A 26,017-nucleotide genomic window follows, 5' to 3' on the forward strand; every position below is an offset into this window, starting at 1 on the left:
TGAGGTCCATTGGTGCTTGTGATCAATCCTTGACTCCGTACCGAGAAGTGGATGAGTGTATGACGTCCCCTGGACATGACGCCAGTCCGATGCAGGTTACTTCTTCAGACCGATGAAGTGTCTTCAGGTAAATAACAGGTAGCATAGCTGGGAATAAAACTCTGGTCTACATATATGGGAGTCCAAATCCTTAACCTAACTACCTTCTCTACATCAACATTCATTTTAGTGAGTGGATTCAAGAGGAGGGACTGTGCTGGGTCTGGTGAGGCTTTTCCCAAGTAGGAGTCCAGATATGAATCTCTGTGACGTATGTTGCAGAAGTCTCAAATAGGTCTAAATTTTGCTTGAAGAGTTTTGCACAGACACAGAATTATGAGACTTTGTGGATCTTTAATGCTAAACCGCAAACACGTAGTTAAAGGTGAATAAGTAATGGACATTAGGTCCTCTTTAATGAATAATGCACTGGATTATTAAATGATAATTATTTTGTGTGCATGTACACAGAGAATTGCTATTCTCAGGCTCAAGCAGCCGTCACAACATCTGTAAAAGAGAAATTTGACGAGCAGCTTCTTGTCATCAGTTCAAAAAAAGATCATATACACACCACAAAGAAAACGATTGTCCTTAATCTATTTGTTTCAGCGTTTATCACTTTGATTGCACTTTGACGTTATCAGTCTCTCACTCACACACGTATTTCCATTCGTGGGAAAACAAACACGCTGCTCTGATCTGGCCTCCTCGGGGCTTTGTGGAATCGCTGTGAAATCTAGAGTTAACCTGGAAACAGAACAAAGCGCCGCCTCCTCGCTTTGCTTTGTTACTTAGCAAAGCTCGTCACTACAACAGAAACACGGCTTCGATCCTGAGACCTAGATTACACACAAAGACACGAACATGTTCACGGAGAGCCTCTGTCTCATCTCTCCAAAGCAGCATTGATCCGATCCGGGAGTCCGGCATGGAGCCACGAGAGCCTGGCTTGAAGCAATAAGTACCACTTTATACATGCCATTAACCGAGTCCTGACAAAGTTCCAGCTTTGTCAATAAAGATTTAACCTTCCCAATGATTCCAGCTTCTAGAGAAATGTCACAAGCCTCACACTAAATCAGCTACTGTGCATTTTGCAACTGGTTATGATTTAAACTTTTACACACACATATATATATATATATATATATATATATATATATATATATATATATATATATATATATATATATATATATATATATATATATATATATATATATATATATATATATATATATATATATATACATACGAGGTCTGTCCAAAAAGTATCAGACCTTTTTATTTTTTGCAAAAACCATATGGATTTGAATCACGTGTGATTGCATCAGCCAAGCTTGAACCTTCGTGCGCATGTGTGAGTTTTTTCACGCCTGTTGGTTGCATCATTCGCCTGTGAGCAGGCTTTGTGTGAGCAGTGGTCCACCCCTCTCGTCGGATTTTTATTGCGAATAAATGTCTGAACGATTTGGAGCTTTGCTGCATCAAATTTTTCCAGAAACTGTGAGAGACCTCCAGCTGGACACCATTCGGAAAATTTAGATGGCTTTCAGTGATGATTTTATGGGGATTACACAGATTAAGGAGTGCTCCAGCCGGTTTAAAGACCGCCCACAGTGTCTGAGAGCGCGGCGCGCGCCGATCGCCGATCAACAAGCTCAAACCCCGCTCAAACAACCAGATCATTTCCAACGTGAAGGCTTTGTTGTTCCGGGACGTCATCTAACTTTCACAAAAAAGGCAGAAGGCGTGGACATCAGCACTTTTCGGCACATTCTACTGTTAGAGGAGTTTTTTTCATGGAAAGGAAGCGGAGGATTGCGCCACCATGCCGCTCATGGCACGGGACCAAACCACCTCCGTGTTTGTCTCACAGGACGGCTTTCAGGTGGCTTTCAGACGGCTTCCGGTTGCTTTTCAGTCGTGTGAGTTTCCGAGAAATTGTGCATGAGCTGGACATGCCCCAACATGTCCTGTGAGGCTTCATCACGGCATTGCTTTGCGCCATGCCGCGATGCGCGGAGTTCCTCCGCTCCTCTTTCCATGACAAAAACTCCTGTAACAGTAGAATGTGCCGTTCATTTCTAAACTGGATGCTCTCTTGATCCGGTAGCCTTCACGTTGGAAATGATCTGGTTGTTTCAGGGGGGTTTGAGCCTGTCGATCGGCGTTCGGAGCGCGCCACGCTCTCAGACGCTGTGGGCGGTCTTTAAACCGGCTGGAGCGCTCCTTAATCTGTGTAATCCCCATAAAATCGTTGCTGATAGCCATCTAAATTGTCCGAATGGTGTCCACTTGGAGGTCTCTCACAGTTTCTGGAAAAAATTTGATGCAGCAAAGCTCCAAATCGTTCAGACATTTATTCGCAATAAAAATCCGATGAGAGGGGTGGACCAGTGCTCACTCAAAGCCTGCTCACAGGCGAATGACGCAACCGACAGGCGTGAAAAAACTCATGCATGCGCACGAAGGTTCAAGCTTGGCTGATGCAATCACATGTGATTCAAATCCATATGGTTTTTGCAAAAAATAAAAAGGTACGATACTTTTTGGACAGACCTCGTGTATTTATATATATATATATATATATATATATATATATATGAAATGATGTCTGTGTGTCTGGTGGCTTTTCCTCACTTGTCTCTTTCTCACACTCAATTATCTTTTGAAAACTGTCTGCTCCACACAGCTTTACCATAGAGTACCAGACATTTCTGATTTTTTTTTATTACATTGCATTAGTAATATTTTTTGATGTTAGAAAAAACATAAAATCTCAAGAGTGCATAACCTTTGCACAACACTGTACATACATATATACTCTCTCTCTGTGTGTGTGTGTGTGTGTGTGTGTGTGTGTGTGTGTGTGTGTGTGTGTGTGTGTGTGTGTGTGTGTGTGTGTGTGTGTGTGTGTGTGGGTGTGTGTGTGTGTGTGTGTGCACGTGCATTTTTGCAACTACAATCAGCATTTTTCTCCCCTGTGGAGCTCGACCAAAATTGTGCACTTCCTTTAATGACCACTTGATGCTGACTCAAAAAGGGAGTGACTTCCCATAGAAGCTCATGTTAAAATGTCCAACTTTAGAGAAAAAAATAAACATGTTTGCAGCCTGGTTAATAAAAAAAGGTTTTGATCTCTATAGCTAGCTTTCTCCTTCATAACTGTACAGGAAGTGAATTTTTTTTAATAATTCATCAGTATAAGACAGGGGTGCCCAAGTTCGGTCCTCGAGATCTACCTTCCTGACACTCTTAGTTGTCTCCCTGTTCCAACTCACCTGAATCCAATGAAAGACTTGTTAGCAAGCTTTTAAAGAGTCTTTCATTGGATTCAGGTGTGTTGGAACAGAGAGACAACTAAGAGTGTCAGGAAGGTAGATCTCGAGGACCGAACTTGGGCACCCCTGGTATAAGATATAGGTTATATGTTGCATGTATGACTCTCAACACTGTGTTTTGTCTTTTACTGCATGTAAAGCAGTCAAAAAAGTTATTCGGTCAAAAGGTTAATGAACTTGTATATGGGGTTGAGTGCGCTGGCCAATGAGAGTGCGCTATTGATGCAGAAAGGTATCTGTCAATTTCTAGTGGAGGCCAACGAAAAGTTGGGTTGATGGCTCTGTAGATAACACCGACACCAAACGTGAACACCCTGGTCAAACACTCCCCCACCCACCCCAATCGCCAGAATGCAAATAATCTGGAACCGCCACTTTCTTCTTGACAGAAGTAAAAACACTTGCGTAACCAAATCACACGAGCCGTCCTCTCATATCACAACTCGTCACACCTACTGTGATTAAAACGCTCCATTGCACAAGACGAATTAGAGTCTGACGGCTGCTACTGAGCAGTGACACAAGCCACGGTGCATTATGGGTTTTTAAAGGCAAAGACCACGCTTTGTGTTCAAGCCGTCTCCCCTGGGTGAACGAAGGCGGCGGCCTGATAAGTCACATGTAGCCCTGAACCAATGACCTGTGTTAAGAAGCTGTAATTGTCTTTTTACAGCGAACTCTAAATCGAGCCTCGCCTTCGCCCGTGCACCCTCCGACTGCTGTGCAGGCTCTGGTTGCCTAGCAGCAGCAGTTGTCCTCCAGCTTTTCCTTTAGATTTCTTTTTTGACTGATGGGCTACAAAGTCGGCTCATTGTACGCTTCCAGTAAGAGGCAGCGGCGTCGGTGGCGGCTGCAGTTTGGATGGTGAACAAATGAGACATCGAGATAAATTTAAAACAGATGGACTTGAAAAGTTCAAAACCATCAAGACTTCACATCGGACCGACCTGGACCGGAATTAAGTTTATCTGTAACTGGATTTGTGCGTGCACCGACCTGCAGCCATCTGCATGTATCCAGCCAGGGTGCAGATCCTCCTCTCGCACCCTCCGCCGGGCAGGAAGATGGTGATGATGGCCAGCAGGGAGCTGACAGCCAGCAGAGCACAACCTCCTGAACAGAGCACCGCGCTGGTCTGAGGAAGACACAAAAAACATTTTTTTTTTTTTTTTTTTTATTTCAGCTTCATGTGAAAACACTGAGAACAAATCACACATACTCGTATCCACAAGCAGAAGCAAATTCTTCTTCTGTGACTTCAGTGGAGCAATTAGCTCCGACCATACATTCTTGGGCTGAAACAGGAAACCAGTTAACAGAAATAAACTATTTTGATGGTATATTCATCATTTAACACACCGAGCGTGAAGCACTTTATGGATTCTTTTGTTTAGTTTTTTTGCCCTCACATTTTAAGTTACTGTGAGCTTGATTTTCACTGTACCTGCAAGTCCTGCACCTCTGTAGAACCAGCAGCATCAAGGCTAGATGTAGAGAGAACTCCAAAATGACCTTAGTGCAGTGTACCATAGTTGTAATGTCATAAATCATGAAAAAGAACTTACAGTAACTTGAATTTCTTGATCATTTATTACCACAGTTACATCATGTCCAGGGTACTTGGTCACTCTTGGAGCTACATGCAACATACGAGGGGAGATTAAGAAGTTTTGAGCTTGATGGCATAGTTCTCCATCTTTTGCATTCTGAGAAACTAACAGTTTGACTCACTGGATATAAATGTTGAGAAATGTTGGTTTCTCAGAATGCAAAAGATGGAGAACCACGCCCTACTATCTCTGGGTCAGGCTTAAAACTTCTAGAGTCGCACCTTATATATGAGGTTCAGCTGGAGTGCAGCAGCTTCTCTCTGAATGAGCTTTTAGTAGAACAAACATAACTTCTTTTTTTTAAACGGTCTGTATAAGGACCTTAGATCTGAGGAATGGCAGAATACCTTGCAGACTAACTGGGAATCCTGCTCTTTCCGGAATGGCCTTTGGGAACTCTCCTGCCTTGGTGACTGGTCTGGCACCCAGGGCTTTACAAAACTCAGAAATTCAGACTTGTAATTCTTCTCTAAAGCAAAAAATATCACAGATGATGGAGAAACAGCCATAAGAACTCTGGCACTGGAGAAATCTAACATCCTAACAGGATGATCTGCCTTATACAACTGCTCAAAATAGCCGGCGTCGCAGAACGAATGGTCCACCCCTAAAAATTGGTCCACCTTTTGCATCTGCGCATGCGTCATTTTGGACCACAGCAGCACATCTGAGATGGAGTCTCTTCACCCAAAGCAATCAAATGGATTAATGGGACTATTAACCATCACATGATAACGGTAAGACCTCTTAAATTGTTCTAAAGTTAGTTTTAAGCAGAAACAAGGCCATTTTAAGCAGAAACTCAATGAAATTCCTCGACGCTTTGAAATGACCGACGCGCAGTGAACGCATCAGCTACCAGCTCGTTGAGCCGCGGCGCTCTGATCGCTTCCACCGCCTTTTATGATGAAATACTGCTGAATTTATGTGGAAATGATTGTTGTACAAAAGCTTCAGATATCAGTCCCTAAGACAGATGATGACTAGAGTGCAGTTTGAAGCAGAAATGAGGTATTAATCCATGAACCATGTCATCAGGGGGACCGATTTTTAGGGGGACCATTCGGTCTGTGACATCGGCCCAGTGTGACAGTACAGTAGAGGCATCTGTCAGGACTGAACCATCCTCTGCTATAACTGCAATGGGATGAGGTGTAAGTTTGGAGGAACAAAGTCCTTTGACTCTTCTGTAAGCAGGTCGAGGGTCACTAGACCACAGATGCTGTGCCACCTCATCCAAGATTCTTATAACAAACGCCTCTTTGTCCATTCTCAGGGTCATCACAGCCCCCTTTCTTAGCTCCTTCTATGGGAGTGCCCTCAGATATGAAATGCCAGTTGTACCCATGTCTGCAAGCCAACAGCCACATTGCACACGAATTCCTAAGAAAGTCTGATCTTGAAGTCTGGCCAGATTCAACCTCAGACACAGAGGAGTCAGTAGTCTGGAAGACTTCAACTGAATCCTCAGGGAAGCCACAACAGGTCTATGATCTGAATTCACAAACTGGGAACTTTTGTAGACCCTATAATTCTGCAGAATTGTAGGTGTGAGATTGTGAGTTTGTGTGGCATGTTTGCTGCCTCACTTCAAACGTTAACTGAAACTCAAGAATCAAATTAAGATTCAAGTCTTTTGTTAACATTCTGAAAACATAATTTTTGAACAAATCCATAATGGAAACCTGGCTACTGCAGGCAGTTTCTTTGGACTTCTGAACGTCATTATGTCCCAAGGTTCAGGCAATATATCCACCTGGTGGACATTTAACTTTAATAGTAAGTAAGTCCCTTTGGCTGCTCCCTTGTTTTGTACTCGGGGTCGCCACAGCAAATCCAAGGTGGATCTGCATGTTGAATTGGCACACGTTTTACGCCGGATGCCCTTCCTGACGCAACTCCACATTACATGGAGAAATGTGGTAGGGGTGGGATTCAAACCAGGAACCTTCTGCACTGAAAGCAAGTGCATTAAACACTTGGCCACCACCCCTTAAACACTTGGCCACCACCATTTAACTTTAATGCAGGTACAATAGAATTTTGCCAAGAGTGCTAGTTCTTTTATGGGCAAAGGTGTTGGGCAAGTGATTAGTGCTCTTGTTTCCAGTGTGGAAGGTTCCTGGTTCAAACCCTACCCTTGCCTATGCTCTGTGTAATGTGGGGTTGCGTCAGGAAGGGCATTTGGGGTAAAACCTGAGCCAAATTGACATGCAGATCCACCTTGGATCTTTTGTGGTGACACCAAAGCTGAAGGGAATTATTTATTCCAGTAGTTTTATGTTCAGGTCTGTGAAAAATGGTGTGCCTTATGTTTTCTCTTGTGAGACTGATGGTCACCCCTCTGAGTCTGGTCTGCTTGAGGTTTTGTTCCTGTGGAATCAATAAACTGATGTTGGTGTTCCTCATATGTCTCACCAGTGTGCTTGTTCACGGCATGGGGAAGGACTAGACCCAGATCACGCTCCACCTATCAGCTTTTGTTTTGTCATGGCAACAGGCACACTTATTTGTGCATAAAATATGCATCAGATGACAGTGGCTGTATCGGGACAATCAGAAATGGGTGGGACGGCAAAGCAGATGATAGTGAATGGGGTTTTATTTTGCAATGTGTGGAAAATGGTAAAAATCTGCATTTGTTTTTATATTTGGATTTTTACACAAAACTCTGTTACAGGAAGTCCCAGTTTGTTGAATAATTCCAATACAAAGAGCTCATTGAGTTCCTGAAATAACCATTTTGAATAAAATCTTCTGCTTGTGGAAATATTTTATTGTTTTCTCATGTTGAATCTGAGAATGTCTTGAAGCATCCTAAAATTTAAAATCCTGTGTGTCTTTATCCTGTGTTCGAGAGACAAACACCTTTAACCTTTGTCTGTCTAATTTAGGTACAAATTGCTCAACAGCACCAATAGGTCACAAAAGGTTAATTAATTAGTTTTCAGCAGATAATGAAAACACTCATTAGTTGCCGGGCAGATCGCCTTCCAGTCTGGAGCCTGACATAAAATGCAAAAACTGAGAAGCAGTAATTTCTCCATCTGAAATCACTCGTAGTGACTTAAAACGACTGAAAGTGTGTTTAGGTCGGAACAGATTGTGTTATCTCACCATCAATCCTCCTAACAGGTTAATGATCGTCTCAGCTGGAAAACAGAAGTCCAGAGCCAAACTCCAGGGTGCTGTCCACATCCATCCCATCTCCACTTAATCACACCAAGACGCTTAGAGAGACGAGGGAAGCAAACGTGAGGAGGCCAGTGAGCAGGAGCCACGCTTACAAATCCACATTCACACGACTGGAGACATTCAGACCTTCCAGACAACTGTCTGACACTCAGAATTATTCTAAAATGAGGACGTTTGACTCTCCACTTTACTGTACAAGGTACAGTGTCACACAAAGAGGCGAAGACTGTGCATGTAGACAATCACCAAACGTCCACAAAAGGCCGTACAGTCAGGTCCAGAAAACTGTCTGCATGGGTGGATGGTTGTTGACTGGCGACCCCATTGTTGTAAACTATAATTACCATCTACCCAGTCCAAGGCAGGACTTGGGATGACCATCTGCTTTGGTCATATTAAGAAAAACAAAACAAGTAAATAAATTGAAAGAATAATAAAGAATTGTCAAGCACGCAGAGACAGACATGTTACAGTTAAACAACTATATATCAGGCCTGATTTACTAAGATTCCAGATAATGAGCGCTAAATTTCAAGGGCAATCCAAATATTTGCACGTTAGGGTGAAGTTGCTGTCTATGTCACTTGTGACACAGTAGAAAGTCCCACAGACAACAGCATGTAAAAGAGGATTTTGCACACTAATAAGCAAACACAATCTCTGCCACATAACTGAGCGCGTTCATGCACTGGCCAGTAAAAAAAAACCCTCCTATTTCAGACAAATAATTATTGTTCCATCCCCAATATTTAAGATAAGTAATTTGTGGATAAGGGTAGGGACCTAACTGTAAGTTGGTTTTTGGCTGTCAGCCCATCTTATTTTGACCAAAATTAATTTCTCCAAAGAATAAACAGTCGAGACCTTGCTGTGCATTTGCGCAGCTTTTGTCGCCATTTAACAGGCAATGTGAGCATTTCAGGGCTTGTGTACATTTTCTAAATTTAGTAAGAATGGTATTTAGGAATGCCACAAATGCATGATTTATTTATTTATTTTGGCAAGCAGATCTTTGAGCTCCCAGTATTATTGTATAACAATTTCAATTTTGGCAGTTTTACGGTTCTTATATTTGAGGATGTGGAAGGTTTTGCCACACACACGAGCAGCAACTTACAGTTGTGAAAACTGGTGAATAATTATGTTGCCATCTGCTGGTGGATCGCACAAACTGCACAGACAGCTGGACTGACAGAATGCAGCACAATTATTCACCAACGCTTTTAAATACTATGGATGGAACAATTAAATGTCTGAAACAAGACTTTTAACCTGAGGCCAAAATATGGCCATCGGGTCTATTGCCTTGTGTCTGTCAGCATAACTCCAGTCCTGTAACTGCCAGGGTCTTCAAATTCACAGGGAACATTCTTGGGACACAGACCTTGGACAAGGTCAAAGATGGCTAACCTTGACCTTTTTTTAAGAGGTCAAAAGCTCACATTGTTTCCAATTGTTATGCTTATACGGCCGAGGGTATTTTAGCATTGTGTTGTATTTTTTTCTTCACGTACAGTGCACTTTGTACGCACAGCTGCGATGTCCCACAATGACTCCGGTACATCTGTCTGTGTGTGGTCCACCTGTTACACATGGAGACATTTCTTCTTAAATCCTAACCCCCTGCCTGCTCTCTGTATGTGCCACACCCCGTGTCTGCATCCAGCACGGACAAGCTCCTGCTGCGTGCTGCTACATGTATGAAAGGGAACGTCTACACTGGTCTTTCACACACATCTAGCATGAACCTGCACACCTTCTCGCAGCTGATTGATCCGCAAACCTACTGGTGCAGATTCCAGATCATTTGAAGGTGCCACAGTGTGTCCACCGTGCACGACTGCACCACACACACACAAACACACACTTGTTAGGCCAAAAAAAACAGCACATTAGTGATCAGTATGCAAGCTGAAACCATAACAAGTGCGCGGGAATTACTGCATTAAAACACGTGTTCCTGACATGACTGACGTGAACAGAGGGAGGATGAAAGCACAGCCATTTCCGTGCCTGACAGAAGATTTAATTAGCTTGTTCGGTGGGTTTGGTGGAGAGAGGTGAGAAGGAAAATATCAAAGTGCTGACACGGTGGTGGTAATGATGATGACGATCGTTCTTTTGACCTTTACTTGTCCCCGCTTTTCTAAAGGCCCCGTGCAGATTACAGTGCATCAACCCACATTCATGTATGTATTCCACAGCAGCTCCACAGAAACCTCTGGGAGCTCCCGGTGCCTTGCACAAGGGCACCTTGGCCATTAGCAATTAAATATGGAGAAATGGACACGCTTCTTCATGGAACGGTGAATTTATTGCAATTCATTCATTGAGCAAGACTAGAAATTAAATTTAATTTAGGATAAATCAGAGCAAACATTTTGTACGTCCTCTACAAGTACATACAAGGTCGCTAGTGTGTGAAACATATAAGACGGCTGCAGAAACATCTGTTACTGCAGGTTTAAACACCAGTATGAGTTTGTTGGGTTTTTTTTTCAAAGATTCAATCAAACAAAAACTCTTGCAAAACAGAGCAACACTTTCCTCATGTGGTCTGTCCACAGTAACACAGCACAGTTAATGTCCTCACCAAGACCTACAGCAATTCAAAGTCTGTTAGATAAACTTCCCTCTCAGGATTATGGGATGAAATGAGGAGGAATTCATTAAATTGATCATATTCTCTCCACTGGCTGCCTGATTTTAATAGCTTTTGATGGTACATAAGACACTGAAAGGTTGCAAGACATCTCAAATGTCTGATTTATTTTGGCCATACGTGCCCATCGCGCCCTGCAGTCATAGGGGGCCGACCTGCTGTGTGTCCTCAAGGTTTAAAAAAAGAAAAAAGAAGCCTTTTCTGTTCCCAGCTGCCTACAATGTGTGACTATTATCACAGAGTATATCGCCACTGATTTAAATCTTGAAGATTTAAGTCATAAAAAGAAATTTCTTTGGCACCACTATGAAAAAATGAATACAAAATGTTTCTCATACATTTTGTAAAGGTTAGCAAGAAATGAACAATTCCAAAATCAAAAATGCTGTTTTTGTAACCAGATAACACCTCTGAAGTGATTTACAAGACATCTCACGTATGTCAGCGTGCACACTGACGTACACGCATATCACTGGAGGTCAAAGGTAACTTGCGGTAAATGTCCTCCTGCAGACAGCATAAGAAGTAAAATAAAACATTCCTTATGGAATTCCCCCAATGTAAATTAATTCTCTTCATTAAACTGAGCTGTAGTATTGCAACATGTTTCAAAAATAAACAGACATTATAATGTTTGGGTTTCAGTAGAAAATAAATTGTCAGTTTTGTGAAATTTGAAAGGCCACATATCTTTAATTATATTTATTATCAATATTATTATTCACAACTGTAAGTTGTGCTTGTCAGGAAAAATTCCGTACTTCTGTACATCCTTCTGGCAAAGGATCTTGAAACTTAAGAATCATCTTAAAACTCAAGAACCGTCAACTTTTCAAAATTGAAATTTTTATACATTAATCCTAGAAAGTCAAAGCTCTGCCTGTCAAAGAAAAAACATCCATTTCTAGCATTTATGCCTTTTTTTGTACTCAATTTTGTGTTTCAAGGAGGAAATGTACCAGCAGCTCTGAAATGCTCACATCACCAGCTAGATGGCGACAAAAGCAATAGTGCACATTTGAGATGTTACCTTTTGGTGAAAATGGGCTGAGAGTCAAAAATCAACTTACAGTTCTGTCCCTCACAACACAGTTATTATTAAAAATAAATCAGAAGGAATCCCTGATCAGGGTTTCATTAGATCAGGTCCATGCACAGTTGCACAGTGACTGAACTGTATAAAATCCATCCAGTTGTCGTGTTAACTTATCCTTAGACTGAACTCACATAGACAAATATGTAGTCTTAAAATCTCGGAATTAGCCAAATATTTATTTATTTAAAAAAAAAACATCCTAAACATCAGGCATTGCTGACATATTGCATCTTCAATGTTTTTCCTACATTATTTCAAGTTCTGGGTTCCTTTCTTGAACTTCAGTCGAAACCAAATACCAAAGAACTTTATAGAGTCTTACTGTGCAAAATCAGATTTTTATCTGCTCATAATGGCAAAACATGATTTGAATTTCATGCTAAACATCTCAAAGTTGTACAATTCTGTGTATTTACATTAAAGAGTCATCCACTCAGTTTATTTTACTTAAATAAAGTGTTTTGTTAATTTTACTTAATCGGTTTGAAGCAATCAGTTGCCTTTGAGTTGGTCTCACGTATGAGGCTTTATAGTGCACAGAAGTCCACCTCTGAAATTGTGCCTGCTGTGTGAGACACACCCACCGACAGATTCAACCATTAAACTTCCTCCTGGTCTGTGCTCCTGCCAGTGAAGAGGGCGTGGCAAGGAGCAGCTTCTCTCCATTTAAAGCGACGGGTTGAAAAACAAAACAAAACAATTTCTGCAAAATCTTAGAGTAACGGGCATTTTTACCGGATGGATCCTGGGAGCAGGTTGACACTGGGAGCCCTGTCAGAGGTACTGCCATCACTGTGCTTCTGCTGCAGCTGTTTTTCTTATTTTGAGGTGGACAGAGGAGTTCCACTGCAAACCTGAAAAGCCATTAAATTACACAGACTTTGTTCTTCTCGCTGGAATGATATTCATGCATGCACAGGAATGTCTTCTTCCTCCCCGCTGTTTGATCTCTGCTTGCCTTGTGGGCTCCCAGTGTGCAGGCGACCTCCCACCGTGCTGTTCTCAATTCACTGTGACACATTAAAGGTACGCCGCACCTTGCATAGTGGAGCTCTGCTGCAGAGGCGGACATCCCGCTTCAGGTGGACAAAATGAAAAATATATTCCAAAACTATTAAAATAAAAAATAAAAATCATTTTATGGTGGGATGGAAAATCGGTAGATACTTGCATTTTCCTATGAGACTGTCATAGACTACGTTTACGGGTGATTCTTTAACTACAGGCACTATTGGCCTTGTAAATGTAATTTCCACCACACCATTGCCTTACAATATAAAGCGCCTTGGGGCAACTGTTTGTTGTGATTTGGCGCTATATACATGTGCTCTGATGTCACTGTTTATCTCCATAGAAACTACCCAAACAATTTTTCATACAAACTGTTTAAAGGGACATTACAGTGTTGTGGTGGAAATTACGGCAATAGTGTGGGACAACTACATTTTGTTTAAAAAAATCACAACAGTTGTATGACACTGAATACCCCAATTATGTTTTGATTATTTTACTGATATTTTATTCAGAGATATTTTAAAACATTAGAAAAATGTTTCTTTACCATTCATTTTTATCATTGAAGATCAAAAGTCTGGGGTGTGGGACAAGCACAAAACGGCAATATTTGCATATAATGATGCTGAAAAAAGGTGAAAAAGTCATCATAGACTACTAGAACAAATTTCTTAACACACTTTCATTGTAAAGATAACTATAAAAGTGTGAAATTTCCCCTTTTTTCTGTTTTTCATACAATATGATCAAAGGACATAATAAGTGCCCGTAGTCTAAGAATCACCCTTACATGCAGCCAATAACCCTAATAACCCGGTTGCACACGGCCATGTAAACACCCGCAAAAACCGGAATATGCTCATATTCCGGTTTTTAAAAACCCCAAATAAGACCTCTGGGTTACTCCTTTTCTAACCCGAATATCAGGTCATATACACGCGCATCGGGATATCCCCATAGAAAGGAACATTATTTTGTGTTCTGCGCATGTCCTATCTGCAAGGAATCTTGGTCTTTTGAGTATGGCAACTACTTGTATGCAGCATGCACAGCCCACCGGACACCACAGAAGCAGAGATAAACAGCGCATTGTGTTCTGCGTCCTTATCAGGTGGGCCAGTTGCGGCACCATTCACCGCGATTGCTCTGCCTCCGATTCGCTTACTGAGTCTGTGGGCTTGGTAAACGCCGCAGCGGGCCACTCACACCACCCCCCTCTCTGATGCGCGGAGCTGCGCCAACTGTGGCAACAGGTCCAGAGACTACGCTCGCTGTTTTGATGTGGAGGCAGCCCGCAAGGATAGATTTCTTGCGGAAAAATCCACAGCACTGCAGGGTCTCTGTAACCACAGCCGCAAAGCTCCGTGGCCATGACCTGGATTCTTTGCAGGTCCCGCATCCATAACCCCGGAGGCAGTGAGCGAAGGGAGAGCACGTGCATTGTGTTCTGCATGTGTCTATTTATAATCTTCTCGCCCAGAAGAAAAAAGAGAGTGTTTACTCAGGAGAGAAAAGTGAAAACATGTTAACGCCTGTTTGAGAAAAGTGTATAAAGAGTGAGGGGTTTTACATGAAGCAGGATTACACGAAGCATGATTTGCACAAACGCCAGACCAAATCAAGCACCGGTGGAAGATGTGCGTCGCTGTTTAGATGGGGATATTCCAAATGATACCAATGACCATGTATGCAGGAGTAACTCTGTCTGTTTAAGCATGTAAACAGGTTATTCCTAATGATTCAGAAACCAGAATATTGACCTTAACCCAAATATTAACGGCATGTAAACATAGTCATAGTTCATGTTTCTGGTGTCTGGGTTTTGCTACGCTTGTGTATTAGTTATCACTCACTCTCTTTAGGGATTCTAATGCACGTTAGTTATTTCGAGTGCTTTTACTCTGATGTCTCTTCTGCATTTTTTTTTTATGGTTTTACTTCCTGTTCACTAGTTTCTGGGTTCACAATTTTCTTCTTTTCCATGATTAACTGTTTGTCAGCCTCCTTCGCCAGATTGTCTAGCTTCACACCTGCTCTCTGGCATTGTGTGTCTGTGTCATCGACCCACCCTGCCGTTCTATGTTTTCTGAGCCTTGCTTGTTGAATCCAGAGATATGGTATGACAGATCACTGTGTTTTCAACCTTTGCCTGTTTTTGGATGACTCTTCTGCTGCTCCTATTAAGGACATGGTTACCTGTTGGTTCGATGTCCCTGATTAAGCAACCAATCCTCTCATCTGCCACTTCAAGGGAATTTATTGTGTACAGAGTATTGCTATTGGAAGTGATTGAAATAAATCTTATTTTTACCTACCTTTGTTGTGGTTCTCTGCATTTGGGTCTTCTGTTGTGCCATTACAGAGATTTTATTGACTCTGTAATTGTTTTCATGTGAAGCCTTCTCTCCCTCATTCAAGCCAACGCTATTTTAATATTTAATTGTTTTTGAACTTTGCCCTATTTTGATCATCATTGCTGATGTGCTTCTTGACGATTATGTTGAGTGGAGACACCCACTTCATTACCTGTACCTGTGCTGCATGGCAGTCAACACCAGCCTTGACATAACACATTGGTGTTAAGCTCATTTATTAAAGGCTTTTTAATTTGTACAAAGGAATGCCAGTGCCTTTCCAATATTATAAGCCTGGCGCATCAACAAGAACCTCTGCCAGGCCAGAAATACTTTGATAATAATGCATTTCAGTGCATCCAGAGCCCTTTGATTCTCATATTCTCTCACACAAGCAATCCTCTGTGGAATAAATTTTATTTTTATAGTGACCTGAAAGCGTGTTAATCACCTAATAATTATTGTTTTTTAATCTTACTAGTGGTCAGCTGACTGCAACATGATGTTAAAAGTTCTCACTGCCGTCCACATCAGAGCAGTCAGAGCTTTGAACTGTAGGCATCAGAATCTGACATCTACTCCTCAGACTTAGACTAGTAGTGATAACATTTAAAAAAAAAAAACTCACCTCCACCTCTGCACCATGTGTTTTTTTCATACGCATTCTCACTTTTACTGCTGTTAAAAACTCCCCAATAACTCCTTTCACACCAGAATCAGTGCTGATAAATCCAATGTGTCATTAAAAAATATATGTATAAAACTGTGATCTGAGTGATGGTTTATGGGACAGCAAATCTGCCCTTCTTCAGTGCAGGAATGAGGGTTACTAACTGGTGCCCTGTGGGCCACATAACACCTGGTCTCCTTAGTGTGTACATGCTTTATCAGACAAAAGTGGCTGCACATGCACCCTGAGATCTGTCAGTGTGACTGTTGGGATTCTGTCAAAAAATATACACATTAAACTTTGCTTATATCCAGATATCTTGTATGCATCCATGAAGTTAGTGAAGCCTTTTTTAAAAAAGGCAAATGCAGGACTGTAGTACCTCACATTTTCCATGCAATGCACCTGGTGATTTGCGGGGGAGTTCAGTGAGTACCACCAGGCCTGAAAACACTCTCAGGGAAACACTGAGTGCACCTTGGACTGGACTTTTCTCTCGGAGAGAAGTTAGTTGACCACAAGCAGTCTGTGTACAGCTCCTCTCTCGCTGCTTGAATTAGCACTTTCTTGTTCATTTAAGTGCAAGCTGCATTACATTTAATCAGGACATATTGCATGCAGAGACTAATAGAAGCTATCAGAGCCCTCCTCAGTTATTTCTGCAGAATACAAACAGCATTTCAATTAATGGTACTGCAATTAATCAAACACCGTGTGTGTGTGTGTGAGAGAGAGCTTTCTCTGCATCCCTGATGAAACAATCTCATAATCATTACAACATTTACTTACAGACAATACAGAAAAATTTAGGCCTTTTTGCATGACTGTAGTTAATGCTGCTCTGAGCACAAGTTAATTTAGTAGAAAATGAGCTCTACACAGCACTTTCAGTGGTATTTTTCCAAATAGATTGTAATTATGTGAGAATAACGGGTGGAGCAACCGCACCAGCTGGAGCGGAAACCGAGCAGGTGAAAAAGCAGAAAAGTGTAGAGAAAAGAAATACAAGTTTTAATTTGGAAGGCGACAATGATAGATGCAGATATGTGTTCGTGTATTCGCTCATCTGAAAACCTAATTTTATCAATATTTTTAAATCATATTTTTAAATCACCGCTTGATGTCACTGCACCTGCACTTGATGCCACCTGTGGCTGTTACGGGGCGCCCCCTATGGGCCTGGTCATGCAAACTCTTCATAGCTTGAGACTTGGCCACTTCCTGTCTGTACATACAGGCATTGCACTCATTCCTGGATGAATGTCCACGGGTGCACCAGCCTTCCACTTCGAGATCTTACTCGCTACAGAACTTTCTCTCAATAACAGGAAATACGTAATTATTGTGAAAATGGAGCTCCTGTTAAGTGTCAAAACAACAGAAAAACATACCTGGCATGAGAAAATAGAGAGAGTGTACATGACTTCGTTGATGGATTTACCAAAATTTTCTTTTGCCGATGTTATAAAATTAGCGAAGGAAAACTCCATCAACAAAAAGAAATAAAGATGAACAGAGGGCACAACTTTTTCCACCACAGATTCGTAACAAGGTAAAACTGCCCTGACACTTGCACGACTTTGATCCATGCACTTGCATGCATTCTGCCGTGCAGGAGAGTAAAATCATCTCAAACTCGTAAACTGTTGCACACTGTACACGGCTTTGTGCAAGTGTGCAAAGAAAATTTTGAAATGTTCAAAATCTCTGTCACGCTTTAATTACGTGAACTTCATGTGAACATTGCACAACCACTTGAAAAACACTGCGTGTGAGTGCGAGTGACTGCGTCAGCGCAACACATCACAGCACAGCTCATCTGATCGATTATAGCGAGATGTTAAATCTACCATAAACATACTTTTACAGCTGCTCATAAGAAGGAATGAACATGCAACTGTTTTACTAAGCTATTACAATATAAACATGACAAATAACTACCTTTTAGACTGTTCCAAATGCGTTCACCACCTCATGAAGTGCATGAGAGAGAGAGAGAGAGAGAGAAAAAAAGCTGCAGATGAAACGGTACTCTGTGATTCCAGAAGCGATTAGAGGTATTTTCAACAGCCAAACTCAGAGAAAAGAATTAATCCACTATGAAATAATTATTTTGTATACGCAGTGTCAGCGCACAAAGCGTGGCATCCAGCTGAGAACACAGCAGATGGCATTATCACGAAGAAGTGCACGAGAGTGCGGAGCCAAAATGCGTGCAAGCATCAAGGCACCTAAGTAGAGAGCGAGCACCGGCTAACTGTTACTGACCTGTTAACTAGAATGTCAAATCATTAGCATATCCACTTAGACATAATGTATGTATATAATAGATGTAGGGGAAATAGATTACCTTTGTAAATTATCACTGTCTACTTTTTATGTAGCATTATGATATCAATTTGTTCTGTCTACAGTTGTCCAAGTGAACGTGTAGTGTGTAATGACAATAATGTTAGCAGAATGTTTTCATAATCAGTTAGCCTAACGTTTTTCTCTGGTAATGTCTGTGTTTATGTGTGTGTGTTTGCATTTCATAGTATCAAATACAGTAGATTGGCAGGTGTTTGCGAGGGCTAGATGCTATCCTTCATCCCGCCCCGCCAGATAGCTGGAATCCATTTCTGACGAACTTCACAATCAACAGGAAAGGAATGAAATGACAGGTACAGCTGCTTTTGGGCATTACGAGAACAGCCCGGTACGCTACAGGAACTCTTGCTCGTTTCTTGCACCATTTGTTTAAACGCTATTGCCGCTAGCCTCTTCCTTACTGTCTTTACAGAACTATTTGTTTACTTATTGCCGGAAAAAGGTTTCCACAACAACTGCATATTTCCAGTCAAATATACCGAAGTTGGGTGAAAGGTCAATTAAAATAACTGTGTTGGAAGCAGAACTTTTTCAGCCGACCCTGCTGATTAAAACCAAAGGTGACAGAAAATTATACAGATGTTAGACGACTCTGTTTTTTAGCGTTTTCCAAAGTTATACATATTCTATTCTTGGCACATTGGAGACCAATAACCTCACTGAGATTAGACCCTCATCCAGCTGGTTTATGTAATAAAGGGACAATCTGAGCAGGACTCTGACTTCCAGTAAAATTAACGTAGACAGAGATTACACCATCCAGGCTAATGAAATTTCATTGTGTCCTCAGTGGAGAGTTGCAAAATGTAGATGGAAAGAAATGTCTCATTAAACACTCTGTGCGTTTTGTAGCCTGGAACAGAACAGATTCAGTGCAGAACCATGGAAAATGGAGAGTTTTGGCTCTCCATGGTGCCACACAAGTGTGAGAGCTTCAGAAGACAGCTGCGTTACTCCTCAGAAATAAACTCGGCACATTACTACCCAGTGCGTTTATAGAGGACAGAAGCACCATGTTGCTGGATGAGTATTTTACATGTGTGTGTGCAGGTATCTCGCCCTCCCCAGTGCTTGCCTCAGCCCTCGCATCACCAATCATCATCTGGCAGCGTGAGAGCCCAGCGGTCATATGAAATCATCAGCGTGGACATGTTCCGCCCCTAGAAGCCCATTAGCACCGCAACACACCACTTCCCAGAACATCAGCGCATCACCAGAGGGGTTTCTAGTCCTTCTGACTAACACGCACTCAGATGAGGACCCACCCCTCTGCTACTCTTCATCCTGACTATTTTGGCTCGTTCCCTGCTTGCTGCATAACTTTGTCATTTTTCAGGCAAATCCTGATAATCACTCCAACAAAAGTCACTCCTTAACTCTAAATTAATATCCTGAATAAAACATTAGTTCCCTCACTGATCGCCGTCATACGGGTAAGAGCGTCCTCTGAATCGCTGATGAAGCTGTGTGTACAGAGTGAATAGGAGATGGAGACGGGATGTGGGGAGAGAGGGGAGAGGATATTAATCACCTGACAAGTGGATGGAGTGTCCATTTGTGCCGCGGGGACAAGCTGCAGATAGAATGTGACGTCCGGGAGCACTTAGGAGGACATGACACTCAGGGAGGCTAAAAGAAAAACTCACTCAGGATTCAAACGTATGCATGCTGCATTTTTGTGGTTTGGCTCAATTACATTTACACCTACTTTAACCCTATTCAGTACTTTAGTGAGCACGGTATGGAGAAAGCAATTGCCATGGAGTCCAGTGGACCCCAAAAGTCCTGAATAGGGTTAATCCTACGATGCACCATCAAACACAGACAGAAACATGTGCAGAAGTTGAATTTTTTGGGGGGAAATATAGTTCTTCTGGTGTCATATTGCCCTAAAGGCATCGAGGTGCAGAACAGGTTTCTGTGTGGGACAGCAGGGGAACTTCTCATACATAGACTGGGGTTGGATTCCAGTTGTGTGCTTCATGCAACATGCCTGTGTCCTTGACCAGACACTTAAGGCACTGTCCCCCTCAGCTGTAAATGGGTATTGGCTACTGCCAAGGAATCCCATTAATGGCCAAGATATACTAGAACCTGGTGAATTTAGATTAAGAGGACAAACGCAGAAGTGAGAAGTTTTCTCCCGAGGAAACTGAATCTGAAGGCAGAAGAGACATGACTGTTTTTGTGACTAATATGACTAACACGGTTGGCACTCTACATTTTGATGGTCACAACAACTCGAGGTTCAGAGATCTGATGACAGATTTATTTTTCATCTTTAATCTTCATCATAAAAGTAGAAAGTCGATCACTACCATGAGAACGTCTGTGTTTTCTTCGGGACACTCCCTGCGGCAAAGCAATGCTTTAATGTGGTGTTGAGTATTCGGTGTCATGTTCAATGAAAACACGGTAGGAATCTCTCGTAGAGTCAGAGCACGACTTTCACACAGATGCTGACAGAAAAGGAATGCCGCAGAAACCCAAGAAGCTCCATGTGAAAATGCACAAACGCTTATATTGTAGGTTTTCTATCTGAAACGTGTTGAACAAGGATGTTTGCTTTAGATCCAAGTTCAGGGAGGGAACTCAGAGGCTGATAGAATTCTGCTGTTTCTGTTCTGACAAATGTCTTTCAACTGAACTGCACTTACAAACAGTGTCTGCTGCCTGAGTTTGTGTTTGTGGCACTCCACTGTTGATTGATTCAACCCGTTCACATTTCTAAACGTTTTTCCCCACTCGGCGACACACCCGCCGAGGATCAAACTCTGGTTATTGGCGACTCTGTTTTGAGAAATGTGAAGTTAGCGACACCAGCAACCATAGTCAATTGTCTTCCGGGGGCCAGAGCAGGCGACATTGAAGGAAATTTGAAACGGCTGGCTAAGGCTAAGCGTAAATTTGGTAAGATTGTAATTCACGTCGGCAGTAATGACACCCGGTTACGCCAATCGGAGGTCACTAAAATTAACATTGAATCGGTGTGTAACTTTGCAAAAACAATGTCGGACTCTGTAGTTTTCTCTGGGCCCCTCCCCAATCGGACCGGGAGTGACATGTTTAGCCGCATGTTCTCCTTGAATTGCTGGCTGTCTGAGTGGTGTCCAAAAAATGAGGTGGGCTTCATAGATAATTGGCAAAGCTTCTGGGGAAAACCTGGTCTTGTTAGGAGAGACGGCATCCATCCCACTTTGGATGGAGCAGCTCTCATTTCTAGAAATCTGGCCAATTTTCTTAAATCCTCCAAACCGTGACTATCCAGGGTTGGGACCAGGAAGCAGAGTTGTAGTCTTACACACCTCTCTGCAGCTTCTCTCCCCCTGCCATCCCCTCATTACCCCATCCCTGTAGAGACGGTGCCTGCTCCCAGACCACCAATAACCAGCAAAAATCTATTTAAGCATAAAAATTCAAAAAGAAAAAATAACATAGCACCTTCAACTGCACCACAGACTAAAACAGTTAAATGTGGTCTATTAAACATGAGGTCTCTCTCTTCTAAGTCCCTGTTAGTAAATGATATAATAATTGATCAACATATTGATTTATTCTGCCTTACAGAAACCTGGTTACAGCAGGATGAATATGTTAGTTTAAATGAGTCAACTCCCCCGAGTCACACTAACTCGTAGCACGGGCCGAGGCGGAGGATTAGCAGCAATCTTCCATTCCAGCTTATTAATTAATCAAAAACCCAGACAGAGCTTTAATTCATTTGAAAGCTTGACTCTTAGTCTTGTCCATCCAAATTGGAAGTCCCAAAAACCAGTTTTATTTGTTATTATCTATCGTCCACCTGGTCGTTACTGTGAGTTTCTCTGTGAATTTTCAGACCTTTTGTCTGACTTAGTGCTTAGCTCAGATAAGATAATTATAGTGGGCGATTTTAACATCCACACAGATGTTGAGAATGACAGCCTCAACACTGCATTTAATCTATTATTAGACTCAATTGGCTTTGCTCAAAATGTAAATGAGTCCACCCACCACTTTAATCATATCTTAGATCTTGTTCTGACTTATGGTATGGAAATTGAAGACTTAACAGTGTTCCCTGAAAACTCCCTTCTGTCTGATCATTTCTTAATAACATTTACATTTACTCTCATGGACTACCCAGCAGTGGGGAATAAGTTTCATTACACTAGAAGTCTTTCAGAATGCGCTGTAACTAGGTTTAAGGATATGATTCCTTCTTTATGTTCTCTAATGCCATATACCAACACAGTGCAGAGTAGCTACCTAAACTCTGTAAGTGAGATAGAGTATCTCGTCAATAGTTTTACATCCTCACTGAAGAAAACTTTGGATGCTGTAGCTCCTCTGAAAAAGAGAGCTTTAAATCAGAAGTGCCTGACTCCGTGGTATAACTCACAAACTCGCAGCTTAAAGCAGATAACCCGTACGTTGGAGAGGAAATGGCATCTCACTAATTTAGAAGATCTTCACTTAGCCTGGAAAAAGAGTCTGTTGCTCTATAAAAAAGCCCTCCGTAAAGCTAGGACATCTTACTACTCATCACTAATTGAAGAAAATAAGAACAACCCCAGGTTTCTTTTCAGCACTGTAGCCAGGCTGACAAAGAGTCAGAGCTCTATGACTGACTGACTTTCTTTGCTAATAAAATTTTAACTATTAGAGAAAAAATTACTCATAACCATCCCAAAGACGTATCGTTATCTTTGGCTGCTTTCAGTGATGCCGGTATTTGGTTAGACTCTTTCTCTCAGATTGTTCTGTCTGAGTTATTTTCATTAGTTACTTCATCCAAACCATCAACATGTCTATTAGACCCCATTCCTACCAGGCTGCTCAAGGAAGCCCTACCATTATTTAATGCTTTGATCTTGAATATGATCAATCTATCTTTATTAGTTGGCTATGTACCACAGGCTTTTAAGGTGGCAGTAATTAAACCATTACTTAAAAATCCATCACTTGACCCAGCTATCTTAGCTAATTATAGGCCAATCTCCAACCTTCCTTTTCTCTCAAAAATTCTTGAAAGGGTAGTTGTAAAACAGCTAACTGATCATCTGCAGAGGAATGGTCTATTTGAAGTGTTTCAGTCAAGTTTTAGAATACATCACAGAAACAGCATTAGTGAAGGTTACAAATGATCTTCTTATGGCCTCAGACAGTGGACTCATCTCTGTGCTTGTTCTGTTAGACCTCAGTGCTGCTTTTGATACTGTTGACCATAAAATTTTATTACAGAGATTAGAGCATGCCATAGGTATTAAAGGCACTGCGCTGTGGTGGTTTGAATCATAGCATATTAAACAAATTTGTAGGACTGCTTTTTTGCATTTACGCAATATCTCTAAAATTAGAAAGGTCTTGTCTCAGAGTGATGCTGAAAAACTAATTCATGCATTTATTTCCTCTAGGCTGGACTATTGTAATTCATTATTATCAGGTTGTCCTAAAAGTTCCCTGAAAAGCCTTCAGTTAATTCAAAATGCTGCAGCTAGAGTACTGACGGGGACTAGAAGGAGAGAGCATATCTCACCCATATTGGCCTCTCTTCATTGGCTTCCTGTTAATTCTAGAATAGAATTTAAAATTCTTCTTCTTACTTATAAGGTTTTGAATAATCAGGTCCCATCTTATCTTAGGGACCTCATAGTACCATATCACCCCAATAGAGTGCTTCGCTCTCAGACTGCAGGCTTACTTGTAGTTCCTAGGGTTTGTAAAAGTAGAATGGGAGGCAGAGCCTTCAGCTTTCAGGCTCCTCTCCTCTGGAACCAGCTCACAATTCAGATCAGGGAGACAGACACCCTCTCTACTTTTAAGATTAGGCTTAAAACTTTCCTTTTTGCTAAAGCTTACAGTTAGTGTTGTGTGTTTGGGCCGCCAGAAGAGGAGGTACTGCTGGCCCACCACCAGTGGGCGCCCTGCCTGAAGTGCGGGCTTCAGGCACGAGAGGGCGCTGCCGCCACGGACACAGCCGGGGGTGACAGCTGTCACTCATTATCTCTTGACAGCTGTCACCCATCTACTCAACATCATCTCACTCCATAAAAACCAGACGTCATCTCCACCTCGTTGCCGAGATATCGTACTTCACTGGAGGTAATATCCTCAGCCATTTGTGTTACTTATAAGCTGTATATTGTGAGGGTTTGCAGGAGTACCGGTCCCTCTTCCTGTGGAGGCTGAGTGAGTGCAGGACGGCACTCTTTTCCTCTGAGGGATCACTGTACATTCATCAGCGTATTGAGTGAGAGGTGGAGGTGGCATTCCCACCGTTGTTGTACTGGGTGTGCACACACCTACACTTGACTGTCTTTGTTCTCGCCAGCAGTACCAGATCCGACAGTCAGGGACGGTGATCACCTGGGAATTCGGGACTTGGCGTCTCCAGTATTCACCAGGTTCGGTGGCGGCGGAAATCGTGTGGTTCCGGCTCTTCTCAGGACAGACGTCTTCTATCCTTGAGCCTGCCCACACGTCACCTTTGTGATTTGACTGCAATTATATTCTGAGATTGTCTGTATTTCGTTGTGCACATTTCACAACATTAAATTGTTACTTTTTGGCTCATCTATTGACCGTTCATTTGCGCCCCCTGTTGTGGGTCCGTGTCACTACACTTTCCCAACAGGATATCTCAGCCAGCGTCATGGACTCCGAGGGGCGTCACCCAACTGTTGAACGACCAATGGGAGAGCAGGGAGCGCAGGCGTCTGCAGGAGGCGCGATTGGTGAGCTGCAGCACATTCTCATCGCCTTTACGGCTCGGTTGGATCAAATGACCGAGCAAAACATCCTCCTGAACCGCAGGGTGTAGGCTCTCTCTGCGCAGGTTGCGGCAAGCGCTCAGGGCGCTGCTGCAGCTCCTCCTCCTGCCGACCCTGTGCAGGATATGAACGTTCCAGTGGTGGTTCAACAACCCCTCCCACCATCCCCTGAAGCATACATAAGCCCTCCTGAGCCATACGGAGGTTGTGTGGAGACGTGCGCGGACTTTCTCATGCCGTGTTCGCTCGTCTTCACACAACGTCCCGTCATGTACGCGTCAGACGCTAGTAAAATAGCTTATGTGATTGCTCTGCTTCGGGGTAAGGCACGCGCCTGGGCTACGGCGCTCTGGGAACAGAACTCATGGTTGTTATCAGCATACACTGGGTTTGTGGGGGAGTTCAGAACAGTGTTTGATCACCCTAACAGAGGAGAGACCGCTTCAACAATGCTGCTGTCAATGCGACAGGGGCGCCGGTGTGCAGCCGAATATGCAGTCGACTTCCGCATCGCAGCTGCGAGGTCCGGCTGGAATAACATCTGGTAGCTAAGGAGGAACTGCGGGATTTAGATGGGCTTATCGATCTCGTTATACGGTTAGACAATCGGTTGGAGGAACGCCGTCAGGAACGAGGCGAAGGACGTGGCAGGATACGCGCCGTCCCTCTCCCTTCCGGGTTCGAAAAGGGGCCGCCCTCCCCACGCTCCACAGCCGCAGCGCTCTGTGGGGCAACAGCTCCCCCTGCTGACGTTGTTAGGGAAACGCACAGGGCCAAAATGAGGAGGCTGATCCGCGTGGAGTGTTTTCTCTGCAGCTCAAAGGAGCACACACAGAAAAACTGCCCCAAACGGCCACAACAACAACAGCCCTCAGAGACTGGGCTAAGGGGGGGTCAAAACATTCACG

The 26,017-nt window shown here is 42.6% G+C and overlaps 1 protein-coding gene across 1 annotated transcript in view; it reads right to left on the reverse strand.

Moving 5' to 3' along the window:
- Positions 1-26,017, reverse strand: part of LOC117516903 (transmembrane protein 211) — a 282,775-nt gene that overhangs the window by 206,214 nt on the left and 50,544 nt on the right. Inside the window, exon 2 of the mRNA XM_034177788.1 lies at positions 4,383-4,521. Within this exon, the coding sequence (XP_034033679.1) occupies positions 4,383-4,521 (139 nt within the window). The remainder of the gene's footprint in view (positions 1-4,382; positions 4,522-26,017) is intronic.

This window comes from Thalassophryne amazonica, chromosome 9, assembly GCF_902500255.1.
Source record: "Thalassophryne amazonica chromosome 9, fThaAma1.1, whole genome shotgun sequence".
In the NCBI taxonomy this organism is placed as follows: Eukaryota; Metazoa; Chordata; class Actinopteri; order Batrachoidiformes; family Batrachoididae; genus Thalassophryne; species Thalassophryne amazonica.